Below are 25,031 nucleotides of genomic sequence, written 5' to 3' on the forward strand. Positions count from 1 at the left end.
AAATTGATCTGCTGGCTTCAAGAAGTTCTATGAAGCTGAGCGTTACTATAAGGGAACGCCAGAAAGTTTGCTGTTAACATCAGCGTTCGCGACATTACGTAAGTGTGTTTCGGCTAATTTTATTAGATGCGACGCTCAGAGCATCTTTTGTCGGCGGCCCTGTCCTTCCTGCGTGCGTCCGTTGTTGTCCGCGTGCGTCCGTTGTTGTCCGCAGCCACTCTCCCCCTCTCCTCTCCGATAGCGACCACTCTCTCGCGAGGGGCATTGGATTGGATTCGATTGGATTGGATTGGATTGGCTTGGCTTGGCTTGGATTGGACTAGATTGGACTGGATTAAAGTGGATTCTGTTGGATTGTGTTGCGTCATCGCCGCAGCACTCTCTCTCTCTCCGCGGTCTCCTCTCCTTCGGGCGCGCTCCGCATATAAACGGTGCGCCGCTCTCCGGCGGCCTTTCGGTCGACGGTTGCTCTCCGTTTGCGCTTGAACCCCCTCAGCGTCGCATCACACCAGGGTTCCCGCGAGGGGTGGTGGGCGTAATTTTTTTCTTTTTTAATAGCTTGAGAGTATTTTATTGCGTTCTAGAGTCTTATTTTAATTTTGTTATTTCTTGTAATTTTTGTGGACAAACGCTTTCTTTTAGATGTGACGCTGAGAGGAGCATCTCTTGCCGGCGGCCCTGTCCTGCGTACGTCCGTCGTCCGCATCCGCACAGCTGCGTCTCTCCTCCGCTCGCCTCCTCTCCTCTCTCCGATAGCGAACACTCTCTCCCAACATCTGCGGTAGTGCTGCGCGCGGCTGCGCACTGTGCGCATGTGCAGTACTCTCTCTCTCCGCGGTCTCCTCTCCTTCGGCCGCACTGCGCTTAGAAGCGGAGTGCCGCGCTCCGGCCGATCTATCAGTCGACGGTCGTCCACGCTTGCGCTTGCGCTTGCTCTCTTGCCGTACCCGACGATTCCTTGATGCGACGCCAATGGAACCCCCTTCAGCGTCGCATCACACCAGGGTTCCCGCGAGGGGAGGTGGGCGTAATTTTTCACCTACATATATGAAAAAATTGTGTTTACTGGGCGAATTCGACAATTTTTTTGCAGACAAAAGTACTTGTGGAATGGCTCCTCTTTGAGAGTTCTCTGTGTTCGAATTTTAAAGCAAAGCTTTCTACCTCTACCCCCCAAGGGTTCTTTCGCGACCGTTGGTGTCACCAGAAAACTCCAGCGAACAACTAAAAGAATTTACTGGCACCACCGGGAATCGAACCTGGAACTAATAGACTAATAAAGCGAGAGCCTGTTGTCTTACCGATTTATGTACGAGCCCACGCGAACATGGCAAGACAAATAGTGTACTGACCAAGCACATCTACGGGTTTACCCCCTGCCTTCTCTCTGAATGCCATGTGAAAGCGTCACACGACCACTCACGCCCGTCTAGCGGCCCTGTGTGCACCTTGCTCATGGGCTAAGAGTTACAAAAATTAAAGGAATCTCACACCAATCCATAGAATCTCACTTTTAGTACGCCAAAGTGCTAAAGCCTGTGGCCTCCAGTGTTCACGTAAAAAATCACAGCTCCTTGTCGTCCGCCCTCACGCCAAATCAAGGAATACATTGAAATACTCCTTAATGACCAGGCCATCATTCCAAACCCCAGCATCAAGATCCTGGGCCAACATTTCCAGGCCAACACCAAGAGTGACGTCTCCTTGCAGCGCCTCAAAAACAGCATTAATCTAATCATACACATGATCAGGCGAGTTGCCACCAAGAAGCGAGGCCTAAAAGAATCCGGTACCTTTCGTTGAATTGAAGCTTTTGTCCTCTCGAGAGTTAATTACGATAAACCCCTATCTTCTTCTCGACGAGGAAGACATTGAGATGCTTTGTATAAGGATTAGAAAGGCGGTTGAGCAGGCCATTGGTCTTCTCATGAGTGCGTCCACACTGAGGCTGCTTAGCACGGGCTCCAGAACACCTTGGAAGAGCTGATAAAAGTCCATCTTTCTAACCAGAAGGTCCAACTCAGAACTGCGATGGGTAACCGCATGCTTCACCAGATTGGCTGGGCAGCCCAGAATATCACTCAGCTTGATGTACTCCCAGACTCTTCGCGACTAAAACTAAAAATGCTCCCTTTGCTTAGAAATATGAACCCCTCACATGACGACCGTCACCGAAAAGCACGGGCTCAAGCGCTCAACACCACACTCGGTGGGGATCATGCAGTTATCTACACAGATGCCTCCAAACATCGGGGGCAGCAATACGCCATCATTGTGGCTTCCTCCAGAACCAACCTCCTTGCGTGTACCTCGCTTAGGACCCAAGAAATGACGGCAGCAGAAAGGCAGCCATCACCTTGGCTCTCGCTCAACCAGGGGTTCGGAGGGTAGTCAACGATTCCCAGCAAGCCTACTGGAATTACCAGTAGGGTTGGGTGTCCTGACTTGCACTGCGCGTGCTAAAAAAACACTCCCCAAACGGTTCCATTCAGCTCATCTGGACACCCCCTCACGCTTCAATGGAGGGCAACAAATACGCCCACCCAACAAGCCTGCGCTTTTACCTCCCGTTCTATGGAGCTGCACGAGGACAGTCAGCCGCGTGTCACGTTCAGGGAGATAACCCAGCATTATCACCTTCTCAGACAGACCGTACCTTCGCCTTACCCTGACCTTTCGACAGAACAACAAACTACCCTACGACTCATACAATCCGGGCTCCTTCCCACAGCCTACGCGTCTTCACTTAATGTATCCGAATCGCTACGACGCTGAATGTAAATTTTGCTCAGAATAGTAACACTCCTCCCCGTAATCGGGGTGTGCAACTTTAGCCTCCAGCACCCTCCTCTCTTTCCATCAACTACCCAACAAGAGCAATGGGAGCTACTGCTGTCCAGCCCCTGTCTACCTACCCAGCTTCAGCGGGTGGACAGAACACAGGCTGCGCGGACTGCAAATGGGCTCCACAAATGGAGGAATCACTCCCCAGGGCTGCACTGTGGGCGGCTCACAAATTACAGAAGTATTTCTTCTTTCACCTCCTTCCTCTCTGCCGCAAATCTCGTCGCCTCCATCAGCGGCGCAGAGACGGAGAAGACAGATCGTCTAACACTGGGTTTTAGGTTACTTTAATTTTAAAAAAAAGTTTGCACTCTGGCGCTACACCAATACAACTCAACCAAACACCGTTCATGCTTCATGCATTGATTTAACCTTAACAAGAATATTTCTTTGAAGTAATAAATGGTGTGGTTAAGTGCATTTTACTTCTCTCTGGTTTTGCTATTTGTAGAGCGATGTGAGTGAATTTAAGTGACCTCGCATGGGTAATCGTTATGGGTGCCGTTTACAGCTTTGCTTTCGAACCACATTCACGGGTTGGATTGGCGCGATTTTTTTTGGTTCTCGGATTTCATTTTTTGTTGTAGAGGGGCAGCGTTTTCCTTTATTCCTTATTAGACCCCGAAAGCCTATTGGCGATAGTGTATTTTACAGGGCACGAAAAAACAAATATGCGTCACAAATACAACGAATGACTACAACAGGAATCCAACTAAAGAAAATGAACGTAAATGTACAAAGCAAATAAATAACAGACAAGACTTTTTTACGGAAGTATACTTAATTTTCTTTTGATTGCGATAGTAGATGTCTTACATTTCTGGGGTTGATGTTTCCATTTTTGTTTTTTATAAATTTTGATAGGCTAATAATCTCTATTCACACTGTTTTAAAAATATATACCAGCTTAGTTTTGAAATTACGTGTTTTGTACGGTCGGTGTGTCACTATTTTGCTGTGTCAGGAATGGACTGACCAAAAGGGCTCAATTTTTTCAACAGAGCAGAATAAGAGCAGGAGGTGAGGAAGCCTTAGTAGCATTGATGCTGCCTTTGCACGGCTACCAAACTGTCTAGAGCTACCTCAGGCCGAATGACCTATCATCACCTGTTTTGGCCGACCCCGCCGTTCCAAGCCGCCTCGACGAGTTCTGTGACTCCAGCCACCAGTTGTACGCGTTGTAAAATCGAGTGTGAAGCCATTGCTGCGCAGGCTAACAAGATAATAGAGACTTTTAGCAGTCCGTCCTTTCTGTCGCGTACGTAGCTAGCGTGTTTAAATGATAACGAGCATGAAAAGAAATACTAGCAGGCAAGAAAAAGCCACACGGGAGCCCAGTGCTGCCCATACATCGAGAAAATCTGACCTCTAAGTAGGCTATAGCGCAAAGCACTGTTGACGCTGTGTAGGAGGCGCGAGTGGCAAGGCATTGTCGAAGGTTTTTAAACCCACAGCATGGAGTGAGCATCCGGCCAAACGGTGTGTTGAAAGGTCATAGCAAACACTGTCCACGCCCTGCAATGATTAGCAAGTCTTGTGGTGTACGCACGCTTAAAGAGCGCACAAGAAGACAAACACGCAAACGCCAGTAAGAACACGTACCGGGTAGGTGTACCTAGGGTCTACGACGTCTAGGGAATTATGACTCCGTAGACGAGTGCCTGGTTGGCTGTACAACTAGCTCAGGGAAGATTATACATTGCATTATTAAATCGTAATATTAACTAGCAGCCACCTTTCTGTTTTCTATAGAAAAAATGGCGCAGCTTACACTACGGGCGCAAGGCAGGAGAAACAGCAGAGCTGGAAGTCGACCAAGCTTCTCCCCACACTAAGAGCGGAACTCAGGAGAGAGGGGCCAGAAATAGCAAGTTTACGTACGCTCCTCGTACGGCTAGCGGCAACCAAAGACGGTCACTCTCGACATCAACGGCCCCCAAGACGCAGTCGCCGCCGAACGAGTCAAGCCCGCTTACGTCGATTCCCTCCGGCCCACCCAGGGCTTCCCCGTCTCAGTGACCCCACCTCGGAATCCCCAAGCTCAACCGAGCAGAAATGTTACGTGAGCAACACAACAGCCCTCAGCTCTGCGGTGAGGGGAGCCCTTTAGCGACCTCCGCGCAACTGGTCCGCCGCACCGAAGGCGACGACGACGAAGGCGAGAGCTCCTCGAGTGGCGCAAGCCGAGGTGCAAGCCTGGACGACGCCGGGGGCTCCTCACAAGGCGTACGCTCACGTGCTCTCCGTATGTTTTTGCTAAAGCCACTTCGGGAAGGTCGTGCCGGGCACCTCACGTTGCGTTTTTTTTTTGTTGTTTTCCTAATGCCAGCGAACCAAGCTAAAGCTTGTACAGCTGTGCTGGTAAAAAAGGTCAGTTGACGTCTAGTGCTTGTATGTCGTTGTGCATATACACCAAACGTTTTTTGCATCGAATCTCATGTGTGTCTCATGGTATTCTTTGTAGCGCAGTTGGTTATTTAACAATTTGCAGATACATATTTATTTTTTGTTTCAGACACGCATTGTGGTATGCAACCAAGGCCACTACTTGCCCCATATGGACAAGTTAGCTCTCATGGACGGGAAAAAGATTAGGGTGTACGACCAACTGGACGACCTTTTAATGGACCCGGAATCCCCACGAAATTTCCGCGAAGTTTTAGATAAACAAACAGCTCAGCATTGTAACGAAGGCAGGTGAGCAAACAATGCTTGCATTTAAAGCCTCGCCGCGTTTGTAGATGCCATTACCACTGTTCAAGAGGAAAAGACCCCTTCTTTGTTAAAAGGTGTTCGCACCAAATTCAAAAGCAGCTATAAAACGGCAAGCAGACAAGCAAGGGATTGCGAGGTTCTGAAGATTTAATAGCTTAAAGGGTCACTGAAGTGATATGTAAACATTGCGGGATTACTAGCGCAAATTGTAGTCCGGAGTCCCCAGGTTATGTTTCGACCACTCTGGGCGCGTTTACGCGATTTTATTTAGTAGAAAAATTAATTCGAAAATACTGTCCTCCTATCTTTACGATCGCCCATTTTCTGTGGCGTTTTCGTGTGACGTCGAGAGGAGCCGAGCTCGCAATTGGCTGCGCTACTGCACGGCTCCCCGGCTTTCAGACAGTCAGTCGGCCGAGCGTTTCGTCAGCCGGCCGCCGACGGGTCGTCGCAATTCGTTCGCTCAGTTGAAACGAAGCCAGGACACGTTTGTGAATGGAAGAATGTGCCTTTCTTACTTGGTTAGTTTGTACACTGTATCTAGCTCCAAGTCAAGGTTGCTTCATAGAAGCGCTGCACAAGCGCACATGCGACGCTTCGCTGACTGGAACGCCAGTAGGAAAATATAAGGCCTCTTGAAGGCGGGAGAAGAGTCAGCGAAGTCAATATAGGTACTAAGAAAATAAAATCAACTGATATTTTTGCCGTACAGCGTAAAACTAGGGTGCGGGAAGCACTTTTTTGCGCTGGGCGAACAAGCACAGCGGTCAGCAGCACGACTACGCATCTGCGAAAGCTTTTCCGTCTAAGAAATGCAATTGCTAGACGTGATATATTGTGGAAACTTGGGAGATGCTTACTGCACGAGCGCAAAACAACAAATAGTCACCTAAGCTGCTTGAAATGCCGAAAGTAAATAAAAGTGTAAAGTGGTTATACAATATATACCTTATATTACCAGGGCCAGCCGAGCCCGCTCCGTTGCTGAGTTGGCTGGAGCGCTTGGTATGACGTCGCAATTGTTTTGCAAGTCGCGAATTCCAATCGCTGCGGGTACGTGCTGTATTTTTTTTTGTAAGTTAACCTTTTTTTGGGCCGCAACGTTCATGGCTCCACGAACTAGTTCACAAAACGCGCGCAGGCTGGCACTGGCGCGCTAGCGAGTTGTCGTTGGCGTGCTGTTGCCATAAGCGCCGACTCTTGCAGGCAGTGGGCACAGGCCAGAATTAACAGACCCTTGGCCTGGTGCGAACACGCTTTTTACGATACAGGTATGAGGGAGGCAAGCTCCAAATATGGGGGAAAAGCGCATGATATTTGGGCGTCTACGGGTACGCGGAGGGCGTTCATGCACTGCGTAGGTCTCGGCTAGTGAAGGCTACGATTCCAAACCGTCCTGGGAGGCTTATCTTTATGCATTTTTACAGCTGACAACATGGCAGAAGCGCGGTACGGTGATTACTGAGTTATTGAGAATGCCCATCCAACAATGCCACCGGTTGTGTTTTACAGAACCGAAACCGAAACCGAAACTTGTTAGGTTGCTCACCTTGGGCATCGTCCAATCACGGTGCCCGCTCCTCCTAACGTCACAGTTTTAGTTGGTGCGGCCGCCGCAAACCGCGCATGGTAGTTTTTCTTCTTTCGCGCTTTGTAAAATAATTACCGATTTGTCAACCGGATAAACGATGAAAAGTGTGCTAATTTGAGCCAGTCTACGCAGTGCAAGCAAAAACGGGAGTTTGACAAATTCACTTCAGTGTCCCTTTAAGTTCATTTCACTAATATTTTAAATGTTTTAGTTTGACCAAAAAAATATTTCTGCTTAGGGCAATTTTATTGCTGCTTTGGAATAAGCCTAATGCGGAGAATTTAGTTCAATCACTTCGTAAATTTTAAAGTTACTTTGCTGGCGGGATGTCTTATATTTGGTGCATGGAAGACTGGTTGTCTTACATAAATAATCTATGACCCTTGGGTAGAATCAAAAAGGGTTGCATGTTGTTCTTGGAGCGTTGGGCGGAGTTAAACCAGTACACTATATTCACGAGATATATACTTGGGAAGTTAACTCCGCATCTAAGACACAATAACGGCTTCACATATTGGGAGAGCACAAACCCGCTGATAATAAATATAAGAATTGATCATCGTAAAACCAACAAAATTGCAGCAGCTTCAATGCACTTATTGTGTTTTCCCCTCCCATTGTCACCGATGTTCTGTTCTTTTAGCACAATGAAGGATCAAATGGAAGAAAAGAACACAGTTGGAAGAGTAACGGAAGAGGAACTGGGAGCATCTAGTAAAGTGAGCAGCCTAAAAAATGACATTTATCAAGCTATAGCTTCGTAAAAACTTTTGTAAAGTGCATGTATATTTAAAAGTTCTTAAGAATTATTTTTTTTTAATTCCGAACAGGAGTTTTTCAAACTGGTGTATTTTTAATATTTCATAGCAACGTTTTTAAACCACGAAGTCCCCCTGCATAGGGGTTCCGCACTAACTGATTTTCCATTGCGAATCTAGGTCTCTAATAAAGAGGCATTTGGGCCATTTATTTATAACGTTTTTGGGCAATGCACAACTACGAAGTGCGTCGTGCCGCAGGCGGAGAAAATTCAGATAAGGTCGTTGAGGATATCTTAGGAAACAATCAGGGTTGCACTACGCATCGGTACCTTGGAAAGAAAAGAAGTCACTGAATCAGCATAAATGCATTGCCAGTTTTGAGAAAACAACCCCACTGAAGGGTCCGTTTGGGTTTTTCTTTAGTCATAGATTGGTACAAACTGAGCTAGTACGAAATTATGAGGCTGCAAGAAATATTTTGATGCATTTTGAACGCTAGTATGTGTTCGTGAAACGTAAATAAATATGGCTGGTTGCTGCTTTACAGCGTGGTAAAGATTGCAAAAAGGAACATCTTATAAAGACGAGCGCTTTATTTTCCCCTCTAGACAGGGTGGCAGTTGGTGTGCAGCCTGATACGACTGATGCGGTGGCCAGCGCCCGTAGGACTACTTGCTTTCCTATGTGCTGCATGCGCCTTTGGAATGGCGCAACTTGTCATCAAGGGATGGACAGATGAAATGACCACTGGTTCCACTGTACGGCCATCAACACAGAACACTTACTGGGCTGAATGCCTTGTACTTTTGTGCATTGTCGACGGTACGTTGTCCGTGGTGGTGATCTGCCACTTCGCAGATTTCAGTTCTTGTTCCATGTGGGCTTTATCGGCTGGCGCTACACCGGGGGTATGAAGCGCATAGTAGTAGAGGGTTCTAGAATAATTTATATCAGCTGAGAATGTTCAACAAACTCCCAAATCTACACAAAGGGGAATTTTCGTTTTTCACCTTCATCAAAACAGCACCACTGCTTGTGTGGTCGAACCCGTGTGCTCGGGTTCAGGTGCCCCACGCGTCAGCCACAGACCCACCATGGCGGGTTCACAACGTTACTCCCACCTCAAATGACGTGGGGTACGGCTCGGTAAAGGTACTTCTATATGCGGTCGTGGACGATTTCACAATTAAGGCTCGTGTAAACCATCTTTGCATTGGGTGGACAAATGTAGCCTAATAAAGGTGAGTTTGTATGGATTTTCCTGACCCTTTCACCTCTTAAAGGTCGACGGGCTAAGCCCACGTTCACTGCCCAGAATTCACAAAACAGATAACACCAAACAAACGAACAGACAATATTGCCACTATTACTGAAAAGCCTGCGTTGTCGCTCTAATAAATGTTTGCGCGTTGCTTTAACCCATTACGGCTGCAGGGCAATAAGGGCGATAAAAAGCGCGAATTCGAGGTTTTCGAGCTTCGAAAGAAGTATTTGCGGGGCGAAGCAACTGGCTGCAGTGGTAGATACTTCTTATTTATATCAGCTGCCCCTTTTCCGACGCAATTCAACGCCTGATCATGTTACTGGTGTTTAAATGTACGATAGTATTCGCGAATGGCAGGGATGGAATAATTTGTTTTCAGTAACATAACTAATAACTTTCCATTATGGCCGAATCGCGGCGCTTTAAATATAGGGATTAAGAGCACAAAAAACTGGGCTGACGATTACAATTGTCCTCAATGCGAAATTTTCGCTCAGGGCAAACTGCAGTCTTCTGACGGACGGCGCATACCCGTCGCCTGTCCCAAAGTGATCGCCGAAGCAGCGAGCGCACGAAGGCACTCCTAGATATTTTCGAGACTAACTTTGTTCGTAGGGCTTATAGTAAAATGGCAGATGTAAAGGAAGGCCGAATTCCAATTTCTTTTATAGCTGACCTTTAAATTGTACATTTATTTATTTATTTTCATTAATTTACTTTTTATTTACCTATTTATTACATGCGGGAACAAGTGAAGAACGGCAATAGCTCATATACTTGATCACCCCGCCTAAGTGGCGGACCCGGATTTCCACGGGAGTGCGAGCTTTGAAAGGACATTGCTATGAATGACTGATATCACCTGCCTTTTCTTCCGTAGTTTGTTTGTCGTCGCTGCGGCAATTTAAAAGCATATTAAGTCCACAAAATCACAGAAACAGCTCATGCCATCTTCAAAATATTCGCAGTAGCGCACTACTTCCGCGGCGTGGAGTAACGTCTGGCTGCGGTGATGAGGCTTTCATTGCCGTTGAGTTGTACCCGGGTATAGTAATAGCAGTGGCTATTTGGATTAATCATTTTTATTATTATTCTTATTTTTAGACTCGTTAGGACAGCTGGAAAAAAAGCAGAGTTGTTTCATACACAAAACTTACTCGTCTTCTTGAAAATCATAACGCTGTCGCATGAACGAAATGACCACCATATTGCTAAGGCCCTCAACTAAATTTACCTTTTCGTGCAATTGTGCAAATAAGATGAATTCTCCACCCTGCTTACTTGAAGTAATATTGAACATAATAATTACTGTACATGCACCTATTTCGCATGATCTTCAGGCGCCCAAAGTCTTATTTTGTTTAAAAATGTCAGAGAGTCTGAGACTGCGTGAGGAGGGTGACGTGTCGACTGGGTATTGTGGGTGACTGAACGATGAACGAATTATACCATTTTACTAGAGAGCATCACGATTGCAAACACCCAGCGTAGTTAAAGAATTACCTAAACAGAATAAATCGGTTATCTCTCAAGCACCAGCTCGTGGTGTGTTTAACGAAAAAGTGTAAAACAGCCCCGAAAAACTCTTTGAGAAATACTATATCTTTGTTGAATAAAAATTTGAAATAAACATATGCCAGGCTACACTTCGAGGCAAGAGTTGTCTAAACAATTACAAAGTCTTGTGCTCACGTCTTCTGTGATATGTGCGAATTACTTTTGTTATTACTATTGTTTTGTTCATGCGCAAAACAGGAGGAGTTCCCGAAGTTACAAGAACTGGCTGGGGGACCTCCAATACCATGATGTCGACCACTGTTACACAAGAAAAACAGCTACAATTATACATGAACAAAATGAACTAACGTCATTAGTACCAGAAAAACCATTCATAGACAAAGTAGTTTGTGAAATGTGCAACAGTGTTGCTTCACATGAAATGGTAACCAATCTAAATTTAAACATATTCATTAGCATATCCAGAGCACTACTGAGCGGTTAACGTTACCATGAGATACTTTACCATGAGATATGCAATTTTTTTAGATTATCACACTAGAAATGTAACACACAAATTGGCCGATAATTCGAGACTATTCAAGGATTTTCTGTTTTGAATACAGTAACCCTAACAAGCTTCAGGGCCTATATGGATGTTCCAATTGTATATGATAACAGATAAAGCGGGTGCGAGCTAATGGGCTACAATCTTCCTTTTTAATGAGTGTATTTCATCCAGACAACTAGGATTTTTCGTTAGCAGGATTGCTACACTTTCCAGCGATAGAGAAGCAGAGATCCTATCTCATGCAATATTATTAAACTGATGCGAATAATATGTAAAAACGCCACATACGAAATATGGAACATTGATATCATTTTCCAAGTGAGATTAATGTGAAGGATTGCAGCATCTTGAAGAAAAACGAGACAGTTGCTGTTCACTGCTTCGAAAGATTATTCGAAACTTATGGCGCAATAATAGACAAGATGCCGTATTTCTTTATGTTGATTTATTCACGATGCTATAGACTGAATGACTACGCGTTTACATGGCTACGATGATTCCTGAACAATTAAGGATACCGTTATTCATTGGTACGAGAGTTCGCGAAGAATTTTACGTTAGTTACGCCCACTTGAGGGAGTACTGTCCCCTAATGCCCAGTTACTATGCTTCAGTAGTAAATGATACAATCGTACAAATGTCGCGTAGAAAACCAGTCTAGTTGGTACAGATCCACCTTCACAGCGCAAAAATAACGGGACAAAAGGGAGGAAATACTTTTGCCAGTGCTTGTTGAGTGTTTTCCTCCCTTTGTCCCGTTATTTGTGCGCTGTGAAAATGAATCAGTACAAATGTCGTAATAAAACCTGGTACCTTTATTATTCAGTGTAATAATACCAGCTGTCAAATTTGTATTTCGAGCAAAAAGCGCTAGATGTTTATTGCCTATTTGGAGTGTCACTTTAAACATTACTATTTTCTGGTTCTGTGACTTGTGTCTCTTGAATTTCCACAAAAGCGAAGAATTTTAATCGGGCTACCAGCAGTAAAGGCAGAACATGTAGTTAGTATGAGGTATTTGTCAAAATTATTAAAGACGTCAAGTTTACTACAATGTTACGTTTACCTTCTATAACTCCCGCGTAATGGGTTTTATTAAACAATTGCGAATTTTCCACCTTGTAACTTAAATCCTCTTTGGGCTTAAGGATTGCTCTATACAAAATTATTATTATTAGCTTAATACACCACAAGTAACCGTGCTGAACTAGGTAAACCATTGACGGCACAACAGAACTCCCTACTTTAAACTGAAACCTATGACAGCATCTCCACACTCACAAGATTTGACACAGAGCAACAAACTCTATAAATAAATCGTGAGAGATTGGCTCTGGTGATTTAGTACGATTTTTCCGTGAAGCACTCGCGCTGCGCAAACGCCTCAGACGCCTACTCCGCAATTGCGTTAGGAAGTACCTGCTGTTTTACACGGGATACAGTGGCACTTTTCTGGTATTGGTAATCGCTGCCAGGACTCTATGGTTCACAGGTTTAAAGTTATTACAAAAAAGGTTTACCTTGCTAAAATGTCTTCCAAATTATCATTAATCACGTGCAGATAAACGGGGATTTAAACCTTGATACCAGCCTTAAACATTGAGGGCAATTGCAACAGGCCTTGAGGATACTACGGTAGGGCAGTGAACCTGCTAATGAATAAATCTCGAGGGTAGATAGATTATCTGCCTTGAAGTAGCACAACTTCACTTGTGCGCTAGACATCACAATAGAGCCATGCTTCTATCGGGGAACATTGTGCATCGTACTCGTTATCTACAGAGTCCAGGCTATATTTATCTGATTGTTTATTTCAGGCATGCAAAAGTTGTACTTATTAGTTATTTTTTTACTATGCACTCCCAACGCAGGGGGGTTGAGAGAGGGGAGGTGAATATTTCAAATAAATTGTTCACAACCTTCTTGAAGCTTATGGCGTCAATGGCGGCAGCGAAAGTGGCGGGGAGGTTGCTTGCAGTCATTCGTTGCTCGAGGTAAACACCAATTAAAATAAACATTGGTGCGACCAGCAGGAACTTAACTTCGAATTTTTTATATGTGCTCCACGATAAGCATGATGTTGGAAAGATTAGCTCTTTCGTAGAAATCTCGTAAAGTAACATTTGTTAAACTTGTACTCATGCCTTTGTTAGCCCCCCTTACTCAATGCCCTCGCCATGGGCCTGTAAGGTATCTGTAAATAAATAAATATTAAATCTTTTATAAAAGACATAAGCGAAAGTAGTATTTACGACGTAACTCGAAGTAAGGCAAGCCAAGGGTTAGTTTTATCAACGCGACACGTGCATGACGAGAACAATTACAAAATATAAGAGGAGAAGCTTCACGTTGGGTGTATTCATTGGTTTTTTTTATATTTAAAGTTGTATAGTATCGCGTACATGCAATTCGATATATACTGGTAAATATTCACGCGAGAAAAACTTCATATCCTGAAGTAATGTTTGGAATTCAAGCTTTAAGTGCATCGAGAGGAGGAAAGGAAGGCATGAAAAGCGGACGCTCGGGAATACCACAAACCACAACTTTTTTAACTGAGGAATAGCTTTTATGCAGATAGTGTTGCGTATCTTCCTCTATTGTAAGTATGGACGCACCGACCAGGAGCGCAGGGGGACCCTACGGGTCGCATTTCACTGTTGTTAGTACTCATACACCACCACCAAAACATATTCGTGCTGGATGAGTTGTTTCATGCGACTGATTCTTCCTGCGATTTCCATTGGTTTGCAGTGGCCTTAAGAGTCTTCGGCAGCGTACTGCTGGCCTTAAGCACGCAGTGTGTGTCGACGTCGCTGCACAACGATATGTTAACTCGTGTGCTGCAAAGTCCCGTGTCTTTCTTCGATGCATCCCCACGAGGCCGCATTTTGAACCGCTTTTCATCAGACATCGAAGCTATCGACTCACGGATTTTCCTCAGCTTCAAGCAGAGCCTCCAGAATACGCTCATTACCTTCGCCAAAGTGGCCGTTGTGGGAACGCAGTCCCCAGTTATTCTCGGCATTACGCTCATTGCGACCCTTGTGGTCGGTTTCGGAATGGTGAGTAATACCTTCTCGTTGGAATTGTAGGATTGAGTTCAAAAATATTGAAATATTCCTATAATGAACGTTAATTAACGCATCTGTGTTCACGCTTGCTACGAATGGGTTCAGTTGCTTACGAATCTCCTTTTATTTATTTTCTTTATTTATTTCAATACATTTAATGCCCGGAAGGCGTTACAGAAGGGAGTGGTTATGTTGCAAGTATACAAAACAATTGTACACGGGGTGATTATTCAAGTTACACTGGAAATGCTTTTTGTATGTAGAAAACAATAATGTTTCTAGAAATAAACAGTGCTAATAGCAATATACAGGCCCAAACAAAGAAGTAAATAAAAAGCGAGCATACGAACCAATGCAAAGCAAATAAAATCCCCTACAAAATAAAATCAGCATAGAATTACAAAATACAGCCGAAAATACAATCAAAAGAAAATACAAAGCGAACATACGAACACATGAAACATAAACCCACCTACCAAAAGGAAATCAGCCTAAAAGATAGGAAGACCGAATACGTGTTCGACGAACATACAATGCACGTGTGTAGACAACAAGAAAGAAAAAAAATGTTTACTGGGAACGAAGGTAGCGTTCGGCGGCAGGTTGAAATGGGCGAGCATCGGTGATTGTGGCGATTGAGGTTGACAGGTGGTTTCATTGTTTGGATGTTGTCGGGATGAAGGAATCAAACAATAAATTTGCATGGCATTGCGGAACTTTAACCTTGAAGGGACGATCAGCGCGTGGTGATACATATGATGGACTAGTCAGAAGTTCGCATTAACCGAGCTACTTTTCTGTGCAAAGAAAGGTTGGGTAGAATAAGGGTGAGTTTCATAGATGTTGCTCTTGACATGCCAGATTCGTTGGCTAAGATAAAACGTGCGCTGCGGTTTCGAGCGGATTCTAAACCGTTAGTAAGATAATCGAATCCCGGGTCCCGTACGCGCAGGCATATTCTAGTTTGGGACGGATTTGTGATTTGTAAAGCATCCATTTCAGGTCAGAACAAGCAGCAGAAAAGTTACGTTGGAGGTACCCAAGGGTGCTGTTAGCATTGTTAATTATGTAGTTCACGTGCTCCCAAGATAAGGTATGAGTTATGTGGACTCCTAGATACTTATACGTTTTAGTCTGTTTATGTTGGCAGCCTTGGATATTAACAGATGTATAGCGCAAAAAAGACGAAGGACAAAGAATGCACGAGGACGAAGCGCTATTGGCACGCATTGTGGATGCGTGCCTTTGTTTTCAGAGTGCAAGATTTTGTTCAAAAGCAAGAACCAAACGACCAGGGAAATAGTGGAAGCGCTAGAAATCCACAAAGCCAGAGACGGATGCATTAGTCGAGCATCAATTGCTTTATCGGCAAAGGAGATTGCTTATTTGGAAGCCCGTGGCTCGGGAAGGGGACGATAAGTTTGTGTAGTGGGGTATCAAAAATGTATTCTTGTTTCTGATATGTATCCGTAGGTTGTCTGTTATCATGTACGCTGTTGTTATAAATGTGTGCTACTTTCAATAAACCAGTAGTTGCAAGTTAGCGCTTCGTCCTCGTGCATTCTTTGTCCTTCGTCTTTTTTGCGCTATACATCTGTTAATAATGATCGACCAACTAGCCCAACAACGTACTTTACTAGACTTCATTGCTACTTATATGGGCCCTTTCTCGTGTTCTTCGCTTAACCCGCCCCTTCTCGTTCTGCTGGCTTCCAACGCTCAATGTCAGGCACGTACGCTTGCCTTCTGCATCAGGAAGAAATTCCTCCCCCCACAAGTTTTGGCCCTCTTCGGTGGCTTCCAGCCATCCGTAGGGCACGGCACAAGGATTTGCAGGATCTTGCGGACCGAATGGCTAAGACAAGCCCGTCTATATAGGGACTGTCTGTTCGTCCGTGTGAGCCAGTGTGAGAAGGCTGCAACAGCCAAGGTCAAGTGGCGTGAATATTGCCGGCTGATCAACTGGACGACCGAGTCGCAGTGGCAAACCACCCTGGGCTTCCTGCGGTCAGCACAGCCAGACAAGACCCCGCGGTCTGGGAACCAAGTTCATGTCATCGGCGACGCTGCACTCCCCGACCACGCCCGCCGGGTGCTACAGCTCGGTCCAAAGTATGCCATGGAACCGAAGAAAAGCGCCGCGGAGCTGCTGGGAATGGTGAGGGACGTTTCGAGGTTGGCTTCTGAGGACGGAGGCGATATGTGTGTATCACAAGGAGTGGATGTCCTGGCACACTCCGAGTGCTCCAAGGACGGTGTGTCGTTGGGGAAAGTGTCAACTTCGCTTGTGCAGCTGGGCCTGTGTGTTTTGCCTGCGGACAAGGAAGGGGGTTTTGCCGTTTTGCCCAACGATGTTTTTAAGCGAAAGGCTTCCGAGGCAGTAGATGCGTTGTTCGCTCGCAACGACAAGGTTTCGTTGCGAATGGTTAAACGTAGAGCTAAGAACCTGTGCGAGCAATTGAATTTAACAAGCCTTACTCATAGTATAAGCAACTCAAAAAAATGCAGCCTGGATTTGCTTTTTGCAGCCAAAACACACAAAGTGGGAACGCCCCTTCGAGTAATAGTGTCAGAGACGGGTGCTTGGCAAAAGTCAGTAGCGCTCTTTTTACAGGAGAGGCTCAACAAACTAAAATGCGAAGATCCGTACATGATTAGAAATTCTGAAGAAGTGATTGATGCTTTAAAATGTAATGAGAAGAAAAGTTTATCTGCTTTTTCAGTTGATATTAAGGACCTATTTTACTCGTTGCCTCATGCTGGCATTCTTCGTTGTGTTGAAGATGCCATTGACAGGTATGGCGATGTTGCCTTCCAAAATGCATCTGGGATCAGTGTAGCTGGTTTTTTAGAACTGTTAGATGTCTATCTTAATAGCACCTACGCGGAATGGGACCATGGCACCTACCTGCAAAGAAAAGGCATTTGTATAGGTTCTTGCATTGCCCCTGTCATTAGCGATCTGTACCTTGGATTATGTGACAACGCTATGTCCAAAGACTTGGGTGATCCTCGAATTGTTAATGTTTTTAGATATGTCGATGATTTTTTAGTACTGATTGACGCAGCCGACGGGCAAGTTGAAAGATTTTTTAATACCATTTTATCAGTTTTTAGTCAGTATCTTAGCCCTCTTACTTTAACGCATGAGTTTCCCGAACAAAACAGTATAAAATTTCTAGATCTTAGGATCCGTTTTTACCAAGAACGTGTTTGCTGGCTGTACGAACCGCGTGCCAAGAAGGCCCTTTTACCATTTATCTCTGCGCATTCGAAGCTTGTTAAGAGAGGTATTGTGCGGCTGTGCTTCAGCAACGCTCTAGAAAAATCATGCGCTCACACGATAAAAGAAAGTTTTACTAAGCAAGAGGAACGTCTCTCTGCCTCAGGGTATCCAAAACCTTTACTTATCTCAGTGGGTGAAGGGTTGGCCGCAAAACATAAACATGACGCTAAAAATCAAGGGCAAGCACAAAAAGCTGACGAACCACGTAATAAGAGAGTGGCAATACCGTACTTGCACAGGATATCCCATAACATTAAAAAGATTGGGAAGCGCGCTAAGGTCGACGTTTTGTTTACCGCGCCAAACAAGCTATCACTGCTCTGCAAACAGACGAATCCAGTTGGCCAAAAACCGAAAGGGTGCTCGATAAAGCACGAAAACCAGTTCGTGCCATGCGCAGAAGGCGTGGTGTACTCCTTTCCGACTCGGTGTGGCAAGCAATACATAGGCCAAACCGGTCGATGCATAAACTGCAGGTTGATGGAGCACAACTATAACGTGCGTCAGAAGCAGCGCCACATTGGGCAGCATTGTCGCGATTGTGGATGCGTGCCTTTGTTTTCAGAGTGCAAGATTTTGTTCAAAAGCAAGAACCAAACGACCAGGGAAATAGTGGAAGCGCTAGAAATCCACAAAGCCAGAGACGGATGCATTAGTCGAGCATCAATTGCTTTATCGGCAAAGGAGATTGCTTATTTGGAAGCCCGTGGCTCGGGAAGGGGACGATAAGTTTGTGTAGTGGGGTATCAAAAATGTATTCTTGTTTCTGATATGTATCCGTAGGTTGTCTGTTATCATGTACGCTGTTGTTATAAATGTGTGCTACTTTCAATAAACCAGTAGTTGCAAGTTAGCGCTTCGTCCTCGTGCATTCTTTGTCCTTCGTCTTTTTTGCGCTATACATCTGTTAATAATGATCGACCAACTAGCCCAACAACGTACTTTACTAGCCTTGGATAGTGTAAATGGAAGCTTCAGGAGAATTCATAAGCCGCGAAATTCTCATTGTTTTCCATTTGTTATTCTTTAAAGGCATTTTCCAATTATTACACCAGGTAGACACTTTGTTTAGATCACACTGTAGTAGTGACGAGTCCGAATTTCAAGAAATGGTTCGGTACAGTACACAATCATCCGCAAACAATCTGACGGAAGAGTTAAAGCTGGGTAGATCATTGATTTAAATTAGAAAGGGAAGGGGGCTGAGTACAGATCCCTGAGGCACGGCTGATGTGACTGAACAGAAAGAAGAGTCAAAATCATTAGCGATTACAAATTGTGTTCTATTAGAGAATAAGCTTTCAATCCAAGCTACAATATTAGGGTCCAGATTTAAATTTTGAAGCTTCATGCAAAGTACCTGATGAGAGACAAGATCGAATGCTTTGGAGAAGTCCAAGGAAATGCAGTCAACAAAAGATCCGTATCTAGAGTAGAGAAAAGGTCATGTGTGAAAGAAATGAGCTGGGTCTCGCAAGAAAACGATTCCCTAAAGCCGTGTTGACATGAAGAAAAAAACGAGTTGTTTTCGAGGAACTTAATCAGGTGAGAATAAACTATGTGTTCGAAAAGCTTACATGAGATGCTTTAATTTTTTGCGTTGAGGGATTTCAGAACGGACAAGATATCATTAGCGTTATGGTTATCCCCCTTTACGCCATCTGCTGGTCCTGGGTTTTCTTCAACATCAGCACCTATGAGCAATAACTTTACAACGAGATCACAATCGCAAAATATGACAGAAAAGTACTTGGGCATGAGTCGAGAAGCAAGCAGACGTTGCTGGAGCGTTTCGAAAACAAAGGGGCGCGGACCAACCTGTGCAAGATAGCAGAGGAGAAAACAGCGGAACCGCATGGCGGCCGCTCTCCCATGCCCACAAAAAAAAAATTCCGAGTCAGTAAATGCCTGGATGAAACACACTAGATTGGAACACTACATATGAAACATCCAAGGTTTTAGGCCGTAACTTGTGAATGCTAACAACTTCCAGAGAGCGCATGGCTCATGATTTAGCGAAATTGTCTAAGTATTTACGGTATGAAGAATGCTGTTTTAGAGGCTAGTAACTACACAAGGCAGAAATCACACACAAGAAAAAAATAATATTTGGTATACAGCAGCTCTGTACGAAGTTAGGACCCTATTCTACATACCCAAGCTATATCATGTAGGAATTGAAAGTGCTGTTGCGGGAGACCCAAACGGCATCAAAGGGTTCCCTGTAAATGAGTCAATGTGACGTGCATTTGCTACGAGGCAACGATGATGCGTGCGTTTTGCTACGAGGCAAATATGATGAAAGGACCGTCCCTCCAAAGCGTGTCGTTACAAATAAATCGGTAGTTTAGCAGTGCAGTTTGCATTTGGTATACCAGATCAGTGTTCGCACAACGATGCATTCACCGCCTTTAGCCGCTCACGGGAATTGGCGTTTATCAAGAAAAACGCATTATATACGTAGGATGTAGCACGTGTGAAGAAAGCCTCACCAAAATTGTAACAAAAGCTAAAAAACATTGCACCGGGCGTCCAAAAATGAGTGTTGGATATTGCCTATTCTGGGTGCAGTTCTTTCAACATTAGTACTCGGGCGAAATGTTTGCGCTACACACAGCCCATACCACGACTTTGGTATTGGCCAACGACCAATTATATATGGGCGCGGAATAAGATTTTGTTTACACATTATATATTTTTATTGTGGTACCTGCTCGTGCAGAATGATTTACAGACCGCTCGTGCAAATCGTAAAAAGGATAATTGGTGTGGCGCAGCAAATGTAGTCTACGGACCACCGAGACTTTCATATTGGAGCGCACTTAGGAAGCAGTAAGTCCTGATAAATGTTTTACTGGCTGCTCCGCGTACGTTATTTGTCTCGGTGGGCTTCCTGGAGGCGTTAAGATAATTTATTCTTTTACTATATAGCAGTTTATGATTGCTCAGGATGACACTATTTCGTGCGTGAACCTCCACCGGCATTCTCTTGGGACTTTTTTTCCTGCGTTGCAAGAAGCTGTCAACTTTTAAACACAAAACCAGTCACTCATGATGAAGAATTCAAGTATTGCGCTGTAGCTTAAAACTTCACCTTCCAGTGACATTCATAGCTGCCCATTTACTAACCGAAATGGCGTGTCCCGAGATAACTTGGTTGCGCTGGCCATGTATCCCTGCAGAATACGGATTTTTAGACTCCCCAGTTAGAATACCACGTGAAACACCGAGTTTAAGCGTTCGCGTTTCAAAACGACTGTGTAAAACATCACTCTTAAAATGGAGCAGGAGAAGGGATCAGCTTTATTTTTATATTAGTTCTGGATTCATGGCGTTTGGGGGTCTTCTCAGTCCAGAAGTCCCTGGGCGGTCGCTGCCAGGCGGGCCCTTTCAACCAGTCGAAGCTGATCGCCGGGGGCCGGGCTGGCTAGCATGCCTGCCAGTGCTCATGGTTGGGGGAGGGGAGGGGGGGAGGGATGCTTTGCGGGCGTACGCCCAGATGATATGGCAGAGTGTGCAGGGTTGGGGGCAGTACTTGCAGGTGGCGGAGTAGAAGTTGAGTAAATGGCGTGGAGTACGGTGCCATGCGGGTAGGTGTTCGTTTGAAGGTAGCGATATCTGGTGGCTTCTTCCTTAGCCAACTTGTCGTGGGGTGGGGTATGATGTGGTGTTCGAGGCGGTAGTGTTTGAGGTTATCTTTGCATTTTTGTTGCACGGAATGGTATGCTTTTGACGGTGACGCTGAAGTGCTGTAGGGGAACGCCCGGTAGATATGCGGGTGGGTGGCAGCATGAGCCGCCTTATTCCCCTCCAGAGGCTGATGTTCCAAGGTCCAGAGAATGTAGAGGTAAGGGGTTAGGGATGGACTGTAGGATGCCAAAGACTAAGGTGGCAATGTGATCGGTGGTGTAATGGCGACATGCAGCTTGCGAATCTGTGACTGTGGAAATAATGCCTTGACATGTAGTGGCTGCGAGGGCTATTGCGATTTTTTCTGCAGCTGTGGAGTCGTTGCAAATTACTGTTGCGGAAGTCAGTGCAATTCCTCAGTTGTCTACTGTTGAAATTGCGAAGGCTGGTTTGTCGGCATATTTGGCTGCCTCAACGTAGCGGATGTCTCGTGGCTTGACTTGAAGCATTTTTCGAACCATTAGAATCGGGGCTTGTCGGTAACCCTGGTTATGAAGGGGGTGCCTATTCTTGGGTATTGCGGCGACAGAGATGCAAATGGCAGATGGCAGGTAGTTGGCAGCCGAGGCGACGGAGGAAGTGACAGCCAGTGTGCGAGAGCTTGAGCCGTTCGATCTGGTTGACATGAGGGGCCTCTCGAAGTTCGTCCTAGGTGTTATTAAGTCCCATCTGTAGTAATTTGACAGTTGAAGTTGTCGGTGGTAGTCCGAGTGCTAACTTATAGGCTTGCCGGATTATTATATCGAGTATTTGGATTTCACTATTTTTGAGAGCCAAAAATGGAGTTCCGGATGTGATGCGGCTAATTAGTAGGGCTTGAATGAGGCGCACGAGGTAATTTTGTTTCAGTCCTTGTCGACGATTAGCAATGCGTTTGATTAGGTATGTGATTTGTGATAGCGTTCCTTGTGATTCGTAAACAGTAGACATGCCTGCGCGGTGTGATTGGATAGTGAGTCCCAGAACACGAATTGTAGGGGTGGTTAGGATGGGAGTACCATGTAGGCTTAATTATGGGTCTTGGAGAGGTTGTCGTGTACGGCCTTGCGTGTGTACATGGGAAATTAATAGGCTTGCATAATATTTACGGAAAAGCTTAAAACTGCGGAGCTTCCCACCGGGAATTCCCACCGATGTGTCAGCAAAGATATTATCGCTCTTTCTTGTCTAGGCCCATTTAAAGAGTTCGCTCACAGCGCCGTGACGGGGGGCCGGCACACGCAGGCCTAATTTTTCTCTCTCTCTTTGCACAAAAACGTAAAGAGCCGATTTTCACTGTCGAGTGCAACTCAATGCCCCACAGATAATTCTAGATCCCTCATATGGTCGCCGTGTAGTCTATGTTCTTGCTTGAGAAGGGGACGAACAAACAAATCATGCAATGTCTGCGGTGGCAGCAACCATAAGACATGCTGCACAAACGCCATTGCCGAAGGTTTTATGTTTTAGCACAACATTATACGCCAAGGTTCAGCCAATGGAAGGCGTGAATCAGAAATTCTGACAAGCTAGTCAAAAAGAAACATTATTGCCGGAAAATGTATGCTGAACATCACACGGTGCACCGTTTTTGCCGAACGCCCAACACGTGGAGCTGTTCAGGAGCAAATGTTTAGCTTTAAATTAGAGAAACAAATCAGCTTGCCAGCCGTGCCTCTTCCAGAAAAGAGACATGTTTTGGATTCGATCTAGTTCCTGCTGTGCGGAGAACAGGTTTTAGGCTGCGGTCGTATTCAGAAGCGGTTAAATTTATGTTACAGTGGTTACACCTTCTGTCTATTTACGGGTACTGTTTTTTAATCAGCATGAACAGAGGTCCTGCACAAGATTGCCGCAGGAGGCCACTAGACCCTCCCTTCGAAGCTAGTGGCTTCCGTACACATTGTATAGGTCATATACAGACATAAATTGATTTCGTATACATCTGTATAGGACCAACACGAGAGCCAACAGCCCCTACATACCCCTTGTATATGCTTTTGTACCAAATAAATTGTGTGGCCAGTACATATAAGACGGTCTTCTGAGCCATGAATCATATACTGCCGAACCATATATGAACCATATATTGCATATTGTCATGAAGTCAAAGATGACACAGTCGTCTTCAAGGCAAAACAAGTTTATTGGAGCGAACTTGTGCTCCCCTAACAACTCAAAGAATACACAGGCGGCGAAGCAGCAGTCAACAAAGTGACTTGCGTAGGCGAGCGTCGTCGAGTCGAATACCCCGGCGTCTGCTCTGCAGGCTTTTTATCTTTCGGCGCGCGTGGTTCTCGAACCGTCGATTCACATCCAGAACATTCTAGATCCAAGCAGATTATTCTAGGCTGTTTACGTTAGTTCGGAACGCTCACCCTATCAGAAGAGACAACACATGCGGCACAGAAAGAAAGAATGGAACACGCGCTTCCCTAGACACAGACATAACACAGATCGGCGCAGCCGGGCAGTAAAAGCAAAACATATATAAACAACCGCAATGCACGGTTTGCTGCAAAATGAACCATTAACCATGTATTGCATATAGCCATGAACCATACATTCCTATATAGAACTAGCGAAGCCTCGAATAACTCGTATACGTTGGTATATGAAACCGGTATTAGACGGAAGGATTCCTGAATATTTTTGTATAGGACCAGTAGAATTAACGGGAACTCTTTTGTATTTACTGTGAGAGGTGTATCATTGCAAGAGCTCTATAGTAACGTGGCGTTCTACGACGGCATGGTTATCTGCAAGTACTTTATTGCGCACACAAAGGCCTTGTTGACCAATATACCTTCTCACAAGATTTGGACAGCACTGGTAGCCCTCAGATGGCGGGAAAATGTAGCACCAAAAAGGCCTTAAAATATCACAGCAGCCGCCGCATCTCGCGCGATTGCGTACATACATTATGTAACATTTTTAAGGTTGTTTAAATGCAAAGGCGTACCTTAAAAACATAGCAGGAACAGGTTTATGCGGTCTCGTCATGCTGGCACAAAACTCTTGCTTGGTAGTGTCAGGCTTCTAACGAGTTTGAAGCCCGGACGGTTTTAAGTGTTGTTGTTTTTTATTTTTTAAGCAAAGAATAACCGACATGGCAGAAAACCAATACAAAATACCGCCCCAGTCCACAGGTGGTACGATAGGGGGCCCACGTCTCCCTTTTTAAATTTGTTCCTTGCAGAACCTCGCAGTGAAGGCTTCACATCACGCCCGCTTCTGCGAGAGCCTGGGTATGTCCCGCCTGCTGCAGCACGTCACGGAGACCGTGGATGCACTTAGCAGCGTCCGCACTTACGGGGTCGCTGACCGGTTTCGCCGACACTTTTGTCGCCTGACAGACGAGGTTACGCGCGGGTTTTCGTGCTTCCTTGTCTCCTACAGCTTCACTCGTGCACTTACTTCAACTGCGGGCTTCGTGGTGGTCATGTGCACGCTGATATCAAGCACCGTGTTCAGCGGCCCCGAAGGACCAGACCCGAGCAGTCTGGGGCTGGCTCTCAGCTCGGCCACTTCCGTAAGCGTGCATTCCGTTACTTAGTTGTGCTATTTGTTTTTTGAGGCATTTTATGCCCTTACAATAGGGTTTCTGCGAATAGAATGAATGAACGCAGAGGTATCTACCACTTTGGAATAAACTCATGTTATTTATTTTAGAATTAAAAATGTCATGAATATCGAAACTGGCACATGTGCTGCTTTCCCGATCATGACATTCCTTTCAACAGTGATTACTCTAGAGTT

The 25,031-nt window shown here is 45.2% G+C and overlaps 1 protein-coding gene across 1 annotated transcript in view; it reads left to right on the forward strand.

Moving 5' to 3' along the window:
* The window catches only part of LOC144158459 (ATP-binding cassette sub-family C member 2-like), a 117,841-nt gene that overhangs the window by 56,469 nt on the left and 36,341 nt on the right, over positions 1–25,031 (forward strand). Inside the window, exons 11-15 of the mRNA XM_077689340.1 lie at positions 5,360–5,541; positions 7,794–7,869; positions 8,520–8,733; positions 13,998–14,308; positions 24,472–24,804. Of these exons, the coding sequence (XP_077545466.1) occupies positions 5,360–5,541; positions 7,794–7,869; positions 8,520–8,733; positions 13,998–14,308; positions 24,472–24,804 (1,116 nt within the window). The remainder of the gene's footprint in view (positions 1–5,359; positions 5,542–7,793; positions 7,870–8,519; positions 8,734–13,997; positions 14,309–24,471; positions 24,805–25,031) is intronic.

The sequence above is a fragment of the Haemaphysalis longicornis genome, unplaced genomic scaffold (assembly GCF_048455015.1).
Source record: "Haemaphysalis longicornis isolate Haplotype H1 unplaced genomic scaffold, Haemaphysalis longicornis Haplotype H1 scaffold_10, whole genome shotgun sequence".
In the NCBI taxonomy this organism is placed as follows: Eukaryota; Metazoa; Arthropoda; class Arachnida; order Ixodida; family Ixodidae; genus Haemaphysalis; species Haemaphysalis longicornis.